The 19,165-nt window shown below is 45.5% G+C and overlaps 1 protein-coding gene across 1 annotated transcript in view; it reads right to left on the minus strand.

Moving 5' to 3' along the window:
• Positions 1 to 1,613: 1,613 nt before the first annotated feature.
• Positions 1,614 to 19,165, minus strand: part of ITGB2 (integrin subunit beta 2) — a 222,086-nt gene continuing 204,534 nt past the window's right edge. Inside the window, exons 16-17 of the mRNA XM_078680550.1 lie at positions 16,385 to 16,551; positions 1,614 to 3,821 (exon numbers count right to left, since the gene is read on the minus strand). Of these exons, the coding sequence (XP_078536676.1) occupies positions 3,756 to 3,821; positions 16,385 to 16,551 (233 nt within the window). The 3' untranslated portion in view covers positions 1,614 to 3,755. The remainder of the gene's footprint in view (positions 3,822 to 16,384; positions 16,552 to 19,165) is intronic.

Below are 19,165 nucleotides of genomic sequence, written 5' to 3' on the forward strand. Positions count from 1 at the left end.
AGGTTTATTTAGGTAATTTCGCATAACACAAAACTACCTAGATTACACCATTCTATCACATTTATAATTTCAGGGAGAAATTTTAAAGCAAGATGGATCGTGGCCAGGTAATTTTTGAAAAACAAGTGGCATTTCAGGTAGATTTTTTACCTGGTCGGACCAAGGGTAAATTTGGAACTCATAACTGCAAATCTGAATGCAAACAGCAGTGCTTTCAAAGGGAATGACACTTACTTTAACGTGGGTGATCGCAAAACATTTCAGTTATATTTTTTATATGTGTGGACCGTTTGAGTAATTTGTGAGTGCAAAACTACAAATCCGATCGTAAACGTTAGTATTTTGAATCCGAGCGACCAGAAATCAACTCAAAATTAACATTTTTTTGTTGAATTTTTATCCGAAAGGACAGTTTTGGTAATTTTTCTGAGTGCAAGATGTATTTCACGTAATTACACGCAATTTTGTGGCAATTTTGTTTAAATACATAATTACACTACAGGAAAAACAGTCCTTAAAGGCATATTCTTTTTCGCTATGCACTGCGTTGTGTTACTTTGAATTTACTAAACCATGGATGGCTTAGTAAATGCTAAAAAGGATATTGCATCGGGCTGGGCAACAATGAAACGTCAATGTAAAATCATAGGAAACATAGACCTAGATTTTGTACTAGAATGACACTCTTCCATCACAAAAACTATGCCTTGAGCTTTTCCCACTTTGTAAGCTTGTTGTACAATGCAGCACACATGCAAAGTAGGAAAAGAAGGAGAAATAAATAAAAAATCTCCTCATTATGCCTGTCTTGAGGAAGCAAAAAGTTTTTGGTGCGAAACCCTGTCTACCAATGTTAGTAGATATGGATTTGCGTCAAAACCCATGAGTGGTTGCATGGGACACCCAAGTACCAGCCATGGACTGTCCCTGATTCAAAATAGCAGATAGCACAACTCTGTTTTACTTTGGGAAAATTTCCAACGCAAATCCTGATTTGCGCTGAATAGTAAATCCCATGCCAACATTGTTTTATTTTTGACCTGAGTTTACGTTACTACATTTGGCCCTTGATGTCTAAATCAGAGGCCCTGTTTAAGCTGAAGTTCATACCAAACAGATCTCCTGGGCCACCATTTGTGGAACTCTGCCAATGGTGACACTGCTAGCCGTAGCATGACAGTATGGATAATAATTTTTGGGATCACTGCATCTTCACAATTTATTTGCGTACCAATGAAAAATCACATGTGTAGCTCAAATAAAAAATGATTCTTTTGGTGGCTTCCAAAACCAAGAAATAACAGCCCTTTTACCAAGAACTGATAAAAAAATATAATGTTTGATACACCCCTGGTGAATCCTGAATCCTGGTGTTTCATGTATTCAAGGACACAGAAGTCAAACCAAAGTGGAGGAGAAACGAAGGCTTGACTTTACAACCCAGTGTCAGTCAACATGATTGCTGTCTGATGATGCTCTCATCACTGGCCATGAGAGGCTTGTGACATCCGGACTATTGCTAGTCCAATATTTCCAGGGAGATCTCGTGCATCCTCCTGAATGGATCGAGGCAAAACAGTCAACAACCAGAATCTATGGACAGAAAGCAGCAGTGACCAAGCATTTTCACTAAAACCCTGGGCACGGGTTTTAGTGCAGTTTAATACATTAAAACATAAAAGGCGTCACAGAACAACGGTAATTATCTCAACAATACATTTGCTAAATCAAAAATATATCCGTTACAGTAAAAAAAGAAACCTGTCACTTGATAGCACAATTCATCCATGATTTTTAGCAACTACAAGCATTGTTCTCAGTTCCCACTTGTAAGGATAGAGCACAGGTTTTGCATCTTCACCAGTTTTCTTTCTGAATTGGAATAGGGGAGCATAACAGCAACTGTCCTAGGCAATGCAAAACTGGGCGTGCAATAATAACCACACCTGCCAGGCAGCCCCATGCCTGGTGTTGAGCAGGCCAGTCATTATACTCATGCACGCTTTGCATTCTGGGACTTGCAGTCTTACTTGTAACATTACACATACAGGCCAAGAAACCTCTCCCGGGATGTAAAGCATTCCTGGCTAAAGTGCCTACACTGGCTGCAGGTGTCCGAGGGAGCGATGCTCTGTAGATGCTGCGTTCATCTTCTAGAGCATCTGACCTGGGCAGTGAGAATGTTCTTGTTGTCTATGATTGAGGTAGCCTGATCTGGGCTCCCAAACAAGTCCATGGTCACAGATGAAGCAACCTTCAAAACATCTCTGTTCTTTTCTTTCCCCACTTAGAGGTCTTTGGTCAGTGGTGTGCCTTATCTAACCTAGAATGAAGTGTAGGACCAGGGCTGGCTGCCACACAGCTGTAGAGGAGCACATCTGTGGAATCTTCACCCTCGAGCACCACAAACTGTTAGTTATCACTTGGGGTCCACAAAATAGGACTCTCGAGGGTCTCATCTATGAGAGGATGTCCTTCATCAACAGCACAATCGTTTAGTCCAGTCTTAATGGGTTGAAACGTGATGCTACCAGTGAACAAGAGTATGAAGGATCCACTGAGCCCCAATTTCGGCTGTCGCTTTCCAATCCAATTTGGGAAAAGGGGACAATGCTCCTCACTTGCATTAGGGCCCACAATACTCTTGCTACACAATGGACAGGCAGGAGGGACCAAGGTCAGGGAGTTAGAAAACAAAGTCGAACAAGACGAGTTCTTGTCTAGTAGTTATATTGAGGCGGGATTGGACTTGTACAGCCTGAATGTGGAGTGAACTCATGAGGAAGTAGTGACAGAGGGCATGGGCAAGACTGGGGAAAATGAGAAAATACTGACAGAGGAGATACTTCAGCCAACCAGGAGATGGTCTCTCATATGATGATGACGTTGTCCTTACAGCCTCTGCTGAATTGATGCAGGTCCCACGCTAAAGAGCATTTGAATGTCTTTATGAAGACGGCCTAGATTTCCTGGATCAGTGTGCTGACACTCAGTGTTTTCTTGAACTCTTAGTACCCAGTCCAGTCTTTTCTTTGAAAGATAGGAATACATAACATGCGGAAAAGGCAGCTGGATATTAAGAAGGCACTATGGGAGTTATGAGAGCCTTAGGCAACAGTCCTTTGAATATTCATCTGCACTTGAACCTTTCTTAAAGGGGGTTAACGCCAGATGCAGCACATTCCTTGGCAAACAATGGAAACAATCAAAAAATACTCAAAGAATTGCACGCACTCTGCCAGCATCCATATGATGCTTCTTAAACAGCATGGCCACCATAGCCCCAGGAAGTGCCCCCCTGTAAAAATCTATATGTGAATAGGAAATTTGGATATTAAAGTGTGATTTTGTGCCGCAGCCAATCACACATCACCTCATTCAACACAAGACACTGCCTTTGGTCATCACAATGATATTTGCTTGATTCTAACTCCTCACCGACTGAGGAGACGGGCAAAGGATAAAGAAAGCCGCCATCACGGAGTCGGTAGAGCACCCCTGGGAGCAGACAGCTGCGACAGCACAGTTCAAAGCACCGAAGTTCAATTGCATTTCGATGGAGTCCTTCTTGAGAACTTTGGATGGGGTACACACAATAACAGAACCCGCAAAGTGCGATAAATAAGCAGAGCTGAAAGTGGCAATCCTTAAATCAGGGCCTTGGATCAAAAGCCTGGTTGATTCTTGGTTGAAATGCTGCATGAGCGTCCTCATTTGCAATTGTTATTTGTTTAAATCTTCAAGAGACTTCTTCTTCATTCTCCGTTGAACCTGGGATTTACCACAGTGGTTGTGGCGCTTTTAAACAGCGGATTGTCAGCCTGGTGGGAAAGAACAGAAAGGAACAAGTTAGCTGTATCATTATTGAAGCGCAAGAGAACACATGCGCATGAAAATCTTGCAAAGTGTGACAGATTTAAAGGTTACTATCGCTCCCTCCCCCCCAGCTGTGTGAGCAACTCACGGGCCCTCCAGCCATTCCCTCTTTACCATCAATTATGTACACCAAAACCTTTTGTGGTGTTAGAACGGCTGCAGTTTATTCACATCATAAGGTAGTACACATTTGTCATGATGGCATTGGCCATCAACATGCTCATTTTTGGCTTATCTTGAACTACAAGAGTCTCTGCCGTAAGGCTTCCCATGGACCTAGTTCGGGCAATTGCACTTGTCTCAAGAGTCCCAGCCGTAAGGCATCCTAAGGACCTTCTATGGGCAATTGCCCTTTTACGTCCTTATGTGAATATATTTCTTGTTAAACCTCGTGACTCCCCGCCCCCTTGTAACACTGCTGCTGCGACATCCGCATTCTCTGGTGTGGGTGGGTGGGATCAATTTCCTTCTACGATAAAGCTGGGGACTGCTTGTCCCGATCACCTTATAGGCCGTGCAAGTGGACAATCCCCTCTTTCTTGATTGGGCCCTTTGAACCCAAACTCACTTGGTCACGCACCAGACTTTTACTTGGCACGTACTCATGCCCTGCTGCTGCCATGCCTTTTGTCTGCCACCTGTGGGGGGTGTTAGCCGCCCTCCCTCTAGGGTCGGTGGCACCTACTGGTCAGTTGATACAATTCCCCCTCATCTGTGTGAGTAATTCACAGGCCCTCCCGTTGTTCCTTCTTTACCATCAACTATGTACACCAAGACCTTTTGTGGTGTTAGAATGGCTGCAGTTTATTCACATCATAAGTTGGTACACACTTGGCATTGGTCATCAAAATGCTAATTTCTGGCTTATCTTGGACTACAACGTAAGGCATTTTCATAACAGGTTAAACAGTGTACATCCTATGCTTTATTGCATATTAATAACCATAACTGACCTAATCCTGCAATTCATCATCCTTCCAGACATGATGTCTGTTCAAGGTTGTCATAAATCGCTTTCCAACTGCAGTGACAGCTCTACTTCTGTCACTTACTTGGTACAGCGAGGCGGGGTGTTTTTGGGCTTCAACTTGCTACCGAATGTCTAGCGTTTGGTGCCCCATGGCTATGTCTTGGCTGCAAGTGCTGTTTCCGCCCAGCGCTGACCTTTTCTTATCCTTTTGTCTGCCCTCACGTATCCCTGGCCTCACAAGGACCTGGTCCGGGCACTTGCCTGAAAGTTCCGGCCGTATGGCATCCCAAGGACCTTGTTCAGCCATTTGCACTTGTCTCAAGAGTCCCAGCTGTAAGGCATTCTAAGGACCTTGTGCGGGCAATTGGCCATTTATGTCCTTGTGTGAAGATATTTCTTGTTGATTTACGAACCACCGACAGCTCCCCCCACGACAAGTAGAACCAGCAGCTAGAGGATCCTTACAACGTTCAAGAGGAACATGTTGATCACTCCACTGGACAGATGAACCCTGTCATCTGTGTAATCCCTGGGGAAACAACTAGAGGCAAAGACACACAACTCTTTAGAGGATGGGGGGTGGGAGGGTGGGAGGGTGGTGCCCATGCCCTTTTTACCTTGTGGCGCACCCAGGGAGACCTTGCTGATTGGTCGCTTCAAATCAAGTTGACCAATTGATGCCCCGCGTTTTCCTGGGCTTAGTTGACCGGTTATCTCCCGCATTGCTGTACCCAACTGAGACAGTGGTGTTTGTGTCTTTGCCCTTCGAAAAAGACCTATCTCAGAAACCCTGATTACACTGGAATTATGCAGCAAGAAATTGCAACTCTGCGACGTAATATTCTTGTGTCGAGGCCGTATTACGGGTTATTTGGCTATCTTGTCTTTGTTGCCCCACCTGGCCATAGGCTTCCTCCCCATACTATCTGTACCGTATTTCAGTACCGCCATTGTCGACTGAAGGGTGCTCGGTTGAAACCTCAGCACAGACTTGGTGCTGTGGGTTGACTATTTGTAATTACTGGGTAGACCGGATATGCATACTAATAGTTCAAGTTGAATGCTCTCTCCCTTACCAAGTAGAATGGACAGACCATTATGTTTTAGAATTTTTAACTCCCCCTCCTATCCTGCATGGCCAAAGATATCCCGCTTTACCCAGTAAAAGAAGACCCTGGCATAGACTAACCCAAGAAAATTTTCGCAAAGTATACGCATCACCCAACTTGATTGGGAGCGAGAACATTGATAAAGCCCTACATGACTATGAAGAGACGCTGCTTAACACAATAGATACGATCATTCCTTTAAAAAATTTTAAACCCAAACCTGCTGCTAAACAAGAGATCTGGTTTTCTGAAAATCTAAGACTCTCTAAACAAGCTACACGGAAGCTTGAAAAGAAATGGAGGGCTTCACGTCTAGACAGAGACAAACTATTATACAAAGAGTCACTGAGATCATATCATAAGGACATCCGCTTAGCACGGAAAAATCATATAGCATCTCAGCTATTGGAGGCCGGTAACAATTCTAAGACACTATATCAAATCTTACTGTCCTTCACTAAACCTATAGCCTGTGAGAGTCAAGAAGTGGCCTCACAACAACTATGTGACGACATCTCCCACTTCTTTACTCAAAAAATCGACGCCATATATGATCAAATTTTACTCTCCAATTCCACATGTAGAAAGGACAATGAACCCACTGTAAACCCCGATATACCACTCTCCCTAGAGTACTCCCTCTCTGCATTTCCCCCCATCCAGATTGAGGAAATAATGGCATTTACGTCCCAAATAAAGAGTGGCTCCCCCGCAGATATCATCCCTGCACGGGTAATGCCTACACTAGCTACAGAGCTGGGTCCTACCATCCAGGGACTAATAAACATCTCATTAAGCACGGGGCATGTCCCACGTGGATGGAAAAAGGCATTGGTCAAACCGCTCCGGAAAAATACCACCATTTCCTGGAACGAGCTAAGTAATCTTAGACCAATATCCCTACTCCCCTTTCTGGGTAAAATCACAGAAAAACATGTAAATAAACATCTGTCGAGATATATTGAATCCGCAGGAGTGTTGGACCTTTCACAATCCGGCTTCAGGCCCAAACATAGTACGGAAACCGCTCTAATGTCAGTCGCAGACGATCTACGTTTGTACCAGGACAGAGGCTTCTCCGTTGTCCTGGTGCTGCTGGATCTGTCTGCGGCGTTTGACACCGTATCCCACTCCATCCTCATGGCCAGGCTAAAGAACATCGGCCTGAAACAGGAAGCCCTTGCATGGTTGCGTAGTTTTCTAACGAACCGGACCCAGCAAGTAACTATGGGGAGTTTTCGGTCAGAGGAAGTTGAGATCTCCAAGGGGGTGCCACAGGGCTCATGCCTGAGCCCAGCTCTTTTCAACATATATGTGGCACCGCTGGCTAACATCTTGAGAGCATATGGATTTATTCCAATGTCCTATGCGGATGATACTCAACTCCTCTTTCCTTTTAAAACCCTTACTCCCGAGGTTAGGAACTCCTTCTCCCTGGAGATGAAAGCAGTGGCTTGCTGGATGTCTTCCAACTTCTTACAATGTAACGTTGGAAAGACGGAGGTCATGCTGTTTGGGGAGGTAAAACGACTCTGGACTCCGGACTGGTGGCCACAAGATCTTGGCCCAGTGCCGGAGCCGAAACTTACTGTTAAAAATCTGGGGGTCCGTCTAGACCAGGAACTCAACTTCAAACAACATGCCAACCAGGTGGTGGGATCCTGCTTCCATATAATTGGCATGTTACGTAAAATCTTCCCCCTCCTACCAGACAGAAGTAAAAGGATGCTAGTACAGGCCTTAGTGATGAGTCGTTTAGACTATTGCAACGGTCTGCTGCTGTCTGCCAATGAGGAAGTCATGACAAGACTACAGGTGGTCCAGAACACGGCTGCCCGTTTGGTCTTGAATGCACCACCACGCACACCTTCAAAGTCCCTACTGACAAACCTTCACTGGCTACCGGTTAGACAGAGGGCCAAATTCAAGGTATGCTGTACCATACATAAGAGTCTGAAAGGTATGGGACCTGCGTATCTGGCAAACAAATTTGTCCCTTATAAACCCTCCCGCCAACTTAGGTCGAGCGAACAAGGCCTTCTACAGGTGCCTAGAGCCAAGAAGGCAAGACAGGGTAGTAAAGCCCTCTCAATAGCTGGCGCGTCCCTCTGGAACAGTCTCCCTAACACCCTTAGGCTCTGTAAGGACCATCTTCCTTTTAGGAAAATGTTAAAAACACTCTTATTCAGCTTCTAGATAGCTAGTGTGCCCCTGATCTCAATGGGGTAGAAGCCAAAAGCGCGGAGATACTCCTCTAGGAGTCGATGCCAGCGCGATACAAGCCCGTAAAATAAAAATAAATAAATAAATAGTTAAGTGGCAGGTGCGGTAAATTGATCCTTCTATTCCAACTCACTTGGCCGATGAATCACCCGACACCAATGACCTTGGGACTAGTGCCTTCGCACAATCCCTTCGATGTACCTCTTTGGGGATTTTCTGCTTCCCCCTTAATATTCAAATGTGATCCTGAGCAGAGTTGCTGTCCGTGCCTGCCCTGCCTCCCTTGTATACATTCAATGCATACGCATGATGACCACATTATTCAAGCTCCAAATAAATATAAATCAAAATATGTTACTTGCGACAATTGCAAACTAAATGCAAAATGTATAAGTTAAAGATTAAACATGAGGCCACATGGCTTGTTATAGCGGCACAAACCGGCCTTGCATTTACCTAGTGAATGTACTGTCCATAGGTACCTTCATAGGACCTGCTACACATTTCATTCTTAGAGTGCAAGACTCGAAGTATGAAATGAATATATTAAGAACACCCAGCTCAGACATCAGATGGGATGTCCTGACATGTATATGCTGCTTAGAGAAGTATTACAAAGTGCGTTTCAGAACCCCCTGATTAATTGAAAACATGTATTCGCCATCATAAATGAATAATGATACTAAGTAAAATGGACTCTAGTGTGCTTGGAATCTGGCACGAAATGCGTTACTAACCAAGGGTCCACCCCAGCTCTACTTGCCCTTTCTGCATTGCCCTGATTAAGCAATACGTTTGGGGGTAATAAACTACGACAATCGCAGAAACCATGCCACCATACGGCTTCTACCACAAGCTTTAAGCTAGCCAAGATTGTAAACCAGTGCACGTGCAGCGAATGTACCGAGCTTTACCTACGGAATCCATATCCCACTTACTCATGCCATGTTCAAGCTTCAGCTAAGTTTACCGCTAGTGTGGTAATAGAAAAATTAAACAAAAAACATTTGCTCATGATGGCACTATGCAATAGTAGTGGGATTCAACCCTGCGAAAGGCTACACTGCCCTGTAGCATTTGTCCCTGCACCAAGAGTTAATAAATTGTTGCCGCCCATGGTGATATACATGTAGTTTCACAAGAATTATCCTCTAGGTGAATCTGGCTGCATTTCACCTCCTTAATCCCTTGCCATCTTCCTGCCTATCCAGAAACACCAACTTCCTACACTGATGTGATTCTTAACAAATCCAGAATGAGATTCTAGTTCCAACTAACAGAGGTCCTGACCAGATTTCCTGAGGCCATGGCCGAGCAAAACTCTTCGAGTCTCATATAGGAAACTAATTGATTGGAACCGTAAAACCGCTCTATAATTGCAGCATCTTGACGAAGAAAAAACCCTGCCCCGCGTGGTAATCCGGATAACAGTGACCAAGGGAGCTTGAACACACTAGTTTGTGCAAAGCTGCGACAACAGTCTAGATTATAGTCTAGAGTTATCATTTTTGAGATGACGGCACTGTGGGATAGTGATTTTCAGGGGGCGGAGCATTTACGGGGCTTCACGAAATGGGATTTAACAGATCTGTAGAGATTGGGTGATATGTGTAGGGGTACAGGCATATGTCCCTTTAAAACTCTTAAGCAGGAATACGAAGTGTAGGATACAAAGTGGGTCCAATGCTTACCTTACAGATTGGATATGCACTGTGGGGACACCTCCGAGAGAGTTGGCCGAGGCAGCCCCACTTGAGTACCACCTGTTGACGGACCCGCTGATAGACAAGGCAATTTCAGCCATCTAAAAAACTGGTGAATAATTCTCTAGACCCTCTAGTGCCATTGAAGGAAGCTTAGGAAAGATCTTGGCCCGCTGGGGAGTGAGGACTGGGTAGTGGCCTTACAGGGTCCAAGGGAGTTGGCTATAAGATCTTTAGGCTGGTCCAGTTGAAGATTTTGCACAGGACATATTATTCTAGGCCACTGTTGTACCGCATGGGAAGGGCTAACACCACATTATGTCAATGGGGATGTAGACAGGAGGGGATCTCTTATTAGCTGCTTTGGGAATGCCCCCTGATCTAGAGATATTGGGCAGATGTAATATGGATAATGGCTGAGGTGGTGGGACAGGAAGTCCCTCTAGAAGCTAAATGGCACCTGCTCCTTATCCCACATGCAAAGACCAGGCCGAGATAGAAACAAATTTAGCTAGCGCTGGCTTTGGCGGTGGCCAACCGCAATATAGCACGTGGGTGGGGGCTGCCTGTCCTCCAAAGGTCAACAACAAGAGAAAAGGAGACCCTACTCACAAGGAACCAGGATAGTATAAGTATAAACAGAAACAACGGTTCCTGTGGCATAATATAGTAAGTAATGATACTACTTACATGCACAATTGCAATAAAAAGAGTTAAGTCGGTATCCAAAGGAGAAGAAACCATATACATCTTAATTTCTGGTAATAACAATCCTTATTTATGTATATAATAATGCAATTTTTTTACAAAAAAACAACAGAGCAATAGTGTGTAATGTCCCCAGTGAACATGGAACCTAAAACATTGGTGACATATTTGTGACACATACACTTGGTTTCCAATATTTTGTAAAGTCGACCATCATAAATGATAAGTGATGAGAACAGCGTCTTTAGAAAATAATAAGCGCTGATAAATGATTCGCTTTAATTTTTGTCGACGGTGTTCCAACCAATATTTAATGAGGGATCTCTTCAGGACCTAGTGATGTAGGGACATCTGATGCGAAGGTAGTCTATCAGCATGAAGGACGTGCACCCCAAGGAAGTGAAAGTGTAAAAGGTTACTCACTTGGGACCCAGCCGGGCACCCAGTGTGAGAGGAGGGAGGCTGACAGCAGGGATTAATAACAGCGCATGATGTAAATGGAGTGATGCACAGTAACACATAGATCAGTGTATTCTTTTTTGGTCTCAGGAACGAGGTTATTCAATAAGCAGGTAGAGTGCGGTCGCTCCGACCAGCAGAGTTCAGAATTCCAATTAATTAATAATTATTCGAACACAACGGTCCGTGTCGTTGTTAAGAAATCCAATTACTTAGTAATTCAGACATGACGGTCCGGGTATACGTGATACGATATAACTTCAGAGACCAAGGGCGCATGCAGCAGCTACGCGCACATGTAGAACCGCATGTGTTTGTCTACACTTGCCGAATGACCTGGCCGTGATATAAACAAATTTAGCTAGCACTGGCTTTGGCGGTGGCTAACCGCAATATGTCACTTGAGTGGGGGGCTGCTCGCCCCCAAAGGTGGCTGAAGGGGAGGCTGGCCTTGATTGTTGCAGGCGAGCTGAACATACAATCTATCTAAGCAGAGGATTCCCGTACAAGTGGGAGAAGGTTTGGAGGGGTGAAAGGAATACCGAGATTTATGCAAGAGGAATGGGGGGGTAATACACGAGGGTCACTTATTTCACTGTCACATGGGTTTAGGAGGGAGGATTATCTATTTACTAAGTTATGACGGATTCTTCAATTTGTTTGCTGATGTAGCCACTGTACCTTCCAGCCAAGCTGGATTTCATAGCATCAATTTACTGTTGATTGAGTACTTGTTCATTGTTAGAAGGTGGTTCTGACACAATGGGCCATTTAGATTTTTAGCTTTTTGAGCACTTAATTGTTGAGCTTTTACTGTGGTGGAGCCTCATAAGTTGGCACTAACCCACAGTGAACGCATAATGAAAGATACTGCATGGGGAATTTACCGGTGTGACCCTGGCTTGACCAGGCCGCTGCGCAGCAACTAGAGTAAAGGACACCGGGCTGGTGTACATGCAGACAAATGTGTACATGCGTGTGTACATGTGTACGGCCTGCGCAGGGGAGATTCCTGGCGTGCGCACTCCAGGAGCAGCTACAAAGTGAATGGTGTGGCAGGACTTATGCAGAATTGGGTGATGACATGAAATAGGCTCTATAAACTGGGAAGAAACATGCCAGAGAAAGTCAGTGTGCTTTACAGTGTGTATTCCATTATTCTCTTAAGGGGATAGGGAGCACAAGGGCTAGTTTTACTTTCCTAAGGCCTACAAATTCCAGACACGCACTAAAGTCCACTGTAATGGGTGTGAGAAGAAGTATTCTGCAGAGTCCAAAGTCATATTTATACTGCTTTTGGGTCATCTAGAAATGTTATATTTCTCTGAGTCAGCTCATAACCAGGGCCTGGCTGGGGGCTAACTCTGCCAGGCTGGTTTAATGACCTTCCTTGCCAAGCCGTGGCCTCCGAGGCCCATGCCAGCACAACAAGCATTCCAAGGGCGAGGGCCTCCATGCCAAGGAGAGAGGATGGGTGGAGCTACAGGTTCATCCATCAGTAGCTGACACCTGGTGCCAGGCATCAGGTCCCTCTGGAGGGAAGGCAGCCTGGGGGGAAAGGGCTCTCAGAGACCATGTGGCAGGAGACACTGGACGACGCCATTTGAACAAACCCAGAGGCCTGGGCAGGAAGGAGGGAGCAGGGGCAGAGAAGTGATGTGTCGCTGGGTAATAGGGAAAACGGACACTTCCTGCCAGCCCCCTCCCTAACTTCTTAAAAGAGCTTGCACAGGAAGAGGAGCTCTCTCTGGGGTGTGGTCTGCTGAGGCAGAGGGTGCTGGAGCTTGGCCAATGGGCAGTTCGAAGGAGGAACCCCCTGACTGCTCCAGAATCCTGAATAGTGCCAGGAGAAGAGTGCAGGACCAGTGCGCAGAAGCAGGGGCCTCTGTGCAGGGAGAAGAGAGGCACAGGAGGAGAGCCAGGTGAAAGGCTGATGCAGGGAGCCAGTTAAGCCAGCTCCCAGCTGAATCCTCCCTCTTGGACACAAAGAGGGCAAGGAGAGTGCTCCCAGTGGCTGGGGTGCGCCACCAGGAGCAAGAAGAGGCCAAAATCGACAAGATCGGTCTTCTGGGGCCTGAAATGGGGCCCCCAGAAGGTAGGCGACCTTTGATCTTTGGCTGACCGAAGACGAAGCGCGTGGGGCTCCGCCGCCGGTCCAGAAGATGCCCCCGGGGTGGGTCAGGTCCCTGGGGCTGCCGCCAACACAAAGTAAAGTCGGGGAGCACCGTCGTGCTCCCTGTGAAATGTCCCACAGAATGGGTGGCCAGGAGCCCACCCTGGCCCCCGGCAACAGCAGAGGGCAGGGGGAGCCGTCGCGCCCCACGTGAAGAGGTCTCTGGGGGGCCCGGGACCCCATCCCCGGGCCCCCAAAGCAAAGCCAGGGAGCGCTGTCGCGCTCCCCATGAAAAAGTCCCAAGGGGGGCCAGGAGCCCACCCTGGCGAAGAAGCGTCTGTCGGGGAGCACCGGCGCGCTCCCCGTGAAGAGAGGCCAGTAGGGGCCCAGGACCCCATCCGCGGGCACCGAAGTGCAGGCGAGGTGTGGGGGTGTGCCGTTCCACTCCCCAGGAGACCTGCAGCACTGGAGGCTGACTCGCATCTACCCGCGCTGGCAGGCAGACCGGAAGGCTCCCCAGCAGCATGCGATGGTGCTGGCCAGAGGAGGAGCCGGCGGGGGAAGCCGGGGGTAGACTCCCTGGGCTGCCCTCCAATGATGTGGTGATGCGGGGTGCCCACGTGGGACCGGCCCCTGCGAAGAAACAAGCGGCCGTGGGTGGGCTCCCCGAGCCGTGTAGACTATCCACCTCGGGGTCCGGGTGGGACCGGGCCCCCAACGAGGCGAGAACGCGGCGCACTATCAAGGAAGTGGCCCTTTGACAATATGTTTGCTGCAGTGCCTGGACTTACACCAGGGAAATAGATACACATGGCCTGTAAATATGACGCATCATTGGTGTCGCAAGGAGTGCGCAGTGAAAAGTGACGCATCGCTGTTTTCCCGCAGCGATACGTCACTTCTCATAAATGAGGCCCTGGGTCTGTAAGTGATAAATTCATTTGCTTCTAACCGATTGGAAGTGGTTAGCTGTGATAATATTTTGGGGTATTTCGGTGTATGCACTTGCAAGTCAGAAAGACTGCTGCATAGTGCCATCTCGTCTCAGTCTGGAGGCATTTTAGAAAGACTTTCATGGTGCTTTGAGATACATAGTTTACTTTGATGTGCTGAGACCCATGACCTTGCAGCATCATTTGACTGAAATCACAGCAACAGGGCAAGGGACATCACGTGCCCTCTGACTTTCCCAATAACATCACGGGGGATTAGCACTGAATGATCTAGGATTTGTAAATGTTTTTGTTTGTCTATTTCTATAGTGCAAACACAACGAAAGCCCTTGTTTCGCACCACATGTGGGCTCCCCCACTTATTGCTTTTAGGTGGGGGAGGTTTTAGTGCATAGCTATGTACCATCCCATTATGTGTGTTTTATTAAAACCAGGTCCCATGCCTAGCTGTGAATCCTAAATTAATCCTAAATATAAGAAAAAAGTGTGTCTATAGGAAGTGCCTCACGTAAGCAACTACCAGAGAGCAGCCACGGCCGGTGGTAGGTGTAACTGCAGGGCGGGGACGTAGGGAGGGGTAGGGGCAGGGGGGGGGGGTTGTAATGTATGGATTACGGACTTTAACAAGAAAGTAAACATTTAAATAAATAAAATTAATTTCGTTGTTTGCACTGCATCACCAAATGTGATGCAGCGCGCGCAACGAAATTCATATCTTCTTGCAGAGTGAACCATCCTGCAGATGAGTTTTGGATAGATTTGAATGGCGAGATGAATGATTGTGGAGCTCCAACTAAAATGGCATTCCCAAAGAAATAAATGAATGAAGTGCTGTTTTCAGATGATGTAGGGGACACGGTGTGAGATATTTTTCAAAGTGTTGAGGCAAAACATGGCAGCTGTATTCACATTGTTGATTTGAAGGATTAATGTGAGGTTTGAATCCAGCAAGAATTATGAGGTTCAAAGACTCTAGGAGATTAGAATCAAATCTGCTCTATTGGCATGAGGAGAAGAAGAGCAATTCTGTTTTCTGAGAATTTAGCTACAGGATCTTTCATGCAGCCATGTATGTAGCTGGGAGAACCAGTGTCTTAGGTTGGAGATGTAACTAATTGTTGAGTTTTTTAAATATAGTAGGGTCTTCTCTGCATATTAGTGTACACCTGATTTGTTGAGGATTAGGCTAAGAAGTTCCATATATCGATTACATAAGGTTGTAGCCAGAATTGAGCCCTGAGAAACGTCCCACTGCAACTTGGTGTTGGTGGTGGTGTAGTCGCCAATCTTCACTAATAGGAGTCTATTGGTTAGTAAGGATGTGAAGCAGCATAGATTCATATCTCTGAAGCATTTGGGGTGTTCAATTATCTGGAGTAATCTTTAATAATTAGCTGAATTGAAGGCAACTGATTAATCTAACATGGCTATCAATCATGTATCACCTTTCTTGACAATGTGGAATAAGTCATTCAATACTCATAAAGTTGCAGTTTCAGTGCTAAAGCCAAGTATAAATCCTGATTGATAGGAGGTGTGCTTTAGAGAGTGCATTGTTTGTGGTTGGTTGGCCACTGTTTGTCTAGAGTCTTTCCCCAGTCATGGTATATTTGATATTGGAATATAATGAGATGTTTGGGTACAGTTGAATTTAGACCTTTTGCTTATGGGGGTCCATCTGGCTGATCTTCAAAGTAGTTGGAAAGATACTATTTTTGTGGGAGATATTAATCCGATTGCAGCATGTATCTTGAAAGATGTGGAGTAGGCCTTGATTATTTTGGCGGCCATGCAATTGTGGAAGAAATGTGTCCAATGTCCAGTGATAGGCATTATACTTTCACTAAACAACCTTTACTGAAAACTTGAAGCTGCAGGATTTAAATTGACAACAGGCACATTGACAGTGAAGAAACATAGCACAAATTAAAGCCACACTTTGAAACGATCATTCGTCATAATGGTTAAGTCGCAGGGTTTGCATCAGTTCATATTAATGGCAAAAAGTAACAAGTACTACATTTGAATAGAGTAAAATGATGTCACTGTTTTAGTGGCGCCACATTGGATATTACCTTTAATAAAGGTGTAAAGTAATGGCAGATTTCAAGATATTTCAACGTACACCAAGTTTTGCTCACCATGTCTAAAAACCCAATGCCTTTATTTGATTTTATATGCCAGACAATGTGTACAAAGTTCCAAAGGTACATTAAAAGACAACTGGCTACATACCCTTCCGCCCACAAGAACAAAATGTGAAGTCTTACGTTATGCCATTTTGATTTTGCCTGCTCCTTTTCAAATCTGCTGTATTCTCTCCGGTCATACACCTCTGTTATCAGCTTCCAGATTCCGAGCATTAGCAGTCCAATCAGCGCCACACCAGCAACGGTCCCGCCCACAATAGCTATGATACTAGGGGGCTGGGGGCACTCTAAGAGAAGCAAAGACAAAAGCTTTATTGATACTAAACAGAATATCAACACTCAGAAAGACAGGTTTGCCACATTGTCCAATCCCACCTGTACAAAGACATGCAGGATATGTATATGTGTAAAAAAGAGTATATAAAGGCAGAATATCAGGTAGTTGGTCCAGCAATAGCCAAAGCGAGGGTTAAGGATAAAATAGAGCCCCTTCATGGGCCCTTGACAATGTATGTATGTATGAATATGTATGCCAATGAAAAATATGGAAGCAACACTAAATAAGATGTATTTAACGTTGAGAGAATCTGAATAATACATATAACATAACACTTCAAAAAGCAAGCAATACATTAGTTAAAGTTATAAGTTAACATTAGCTCCCACCTGCTTTCATGAGTGAAGGGTAGCAAGCATCTGGCAATCAGACACAAATTCAAACAATTTCCAGTGGTTAGAGTACTTGCAAGCATCCCTCCCCTCACCTTTTGTGTTTTCAATCCCTTTTCGGTACCCGTGGTATAGCTGACACAACATGGAGGATGAGGATAGCTTCCCCAGATACTGGAAGTGTATTGCATGAATTCCTGTGGCTGGAGGGTTGAGGTCCAGACATTGAAGGAAGGAGGATAGAGACAGGGAGACCTTGTTAGCAAAAGACAGATGACTAGTTCTTCCAGACCACTTCCATTTGGTAGTTGGTAGAGGTGAGAGATGGGATTGTAGTTCCTGAGGTTTAAGTTGAGGAAGTTTCTAGATAGGGGCTATCATTTTGCCCATCTCTGATTGCTGTTTCAGCAGGCTGATGGCAGCCAGGCGCAGAGATCTCATACTTCATTGTGACTGTTTATAAAGTTCTGTTTGGAGCCAACCTGTTTCTACCTGCTGCAAGAACTATACGTTTTCACAAAGACTCTGTCTGGAGAGAGGCCGGAAAGGTATATTGAAATCGAACCAATCCAACTCAGTTCTGAAGACAATACATTTAAGTCCCCTTCATGGAGAATGTTTATAAACGTGGGCTTCATGCAATCCCCAGTTGTTCTTGACCAAAGAAGAGAGTGCTCTCCAGAGAGCTTGAAGAGCAGTTGTGTATCAGGGCTGGTGTCTGCATGGCACCCTGTCTCCCAGAACGTCCTAGATGTCAGTCTGCCTGCTGAGAGAGGGAAGGAGCAGTGTGCCTGGCCCTGCAGGAGGAGGGATTGACCAGGAGAAGAATTCCAGCTTGTTCCTGGCATGAACAACGCCCAAGGAAAGCTGACTTTTCGAGAGCGCAAAGCTAGAGTCACTCGTGTCAAAAACGGGTTCCCTTAGTCACTCGTCACAGAATCTTTGTAAGCTACAATAAGGTTATATGTTAACAACTCCTCATGTCTCCCAGTAGATTGCAGCAGGTTGTGAGATTGGTGCTGCTGTTGCCAACACTGTACGTCACTGACGAACCAAGAAGCTCAATCAGCCCCGCGGCCACCCTGCCAGAGGAGACCATCTCAAGGAAGTTAGCTTAGAGGCTGCTTCTCCCACCCCAAAACACTGCCAGGATACCCTAACTGCGACAGACCCCAACAAATGAATGGCAGAGCCTATCCTCCACCAGGGACTAGAGCGTAAACACCGCAAATGAACCCCAGAGCCTAGCCTGCACCGGAGACTAGAGCCCAAATGCACAAAGATGAGTCTACCATGCTCACTGAGACTTTTTGCCAAAAATGGGCAACTAGACGTTGAAATGAAGTTGCGCAATTCACTTTTGAGAGAAATTAAGCCATTTTCACCTGTGCCTAAAATCCTTGCCTAAAATCTGTAGGGGGTTGCGGACTATAGAGGGAGGAAGGGGGATACTGGGAAGGTCCCATGATAAAGGAGGTGTACAGCCTTTTTGCCAGCACCAAGTTATCAACCCTGTATGTTATTTTAATTAATTCTGTAGTATTTAGTCCTGCTGTTAAAGTACTTTCTTCTTACCTACAAGATAAACACTGGACTGGACACTATGCCCAAATAGTCTGAAACTGTTCTTGGGTTGCTTGTGTTCTGGTTCAGAGTGAACTTGGATTGGCAGTTCGGCTGGACTGTTTCTTTTGGAGCAGGACCAAGGTTGATTTACATATGGCTGGGTCTAATATGAGGTGGCTTGCTGGTTAAAAAAATAATGTGTTGAAATGCTACCGGAGTGATTGGCAGTGGTAGACAATTTGCAAGCATTCGTCTTGTCACCTTTTGTGTTGTTGACATCCAAAATGAATCCCACAGGCCCCATTTCTCATACACACACAACACACAGCGGGCTGCTCACAAAGGTAAACTTACATGTGAGTAAACCTATTTGTGTAAGTTTACTCTTATGCTTTGTATTAAATATACATGTTTTTCCTATCCACAATTTACAAGTGTAAAATGTACTGCAAAGTGTAGGCTTCCATGTCTCAACCCCTTGAAACAAGAGGTTGGAGCCTAATTTGCGTAAGTGATATTAGAAATGCTATGGCAAAGCTGTGAATGAGCATACTGCTAGCATCCATGCCTTGCCACATAATTCCTAACTGGTTCATTCATTGATAAAATTATGATTTTCTTCCTATACTGCTGTTGAATATCTGAGCTCTCGCATATATTGGATCT

This window comes from Lissotriton helveticus, chromosome 3_1, assembly GCF_964261635.1.
Source record: "Lissotriton helveticus chromosome 3_1, aLisHel1.1, whole genome shotgun sequence".
Lineage (NCBI taxonomy): Eukaryota > Metazoa > Chordata > Amphibia > Caudata > Salamandridae > Lissotriton > Lissotriton helveticus.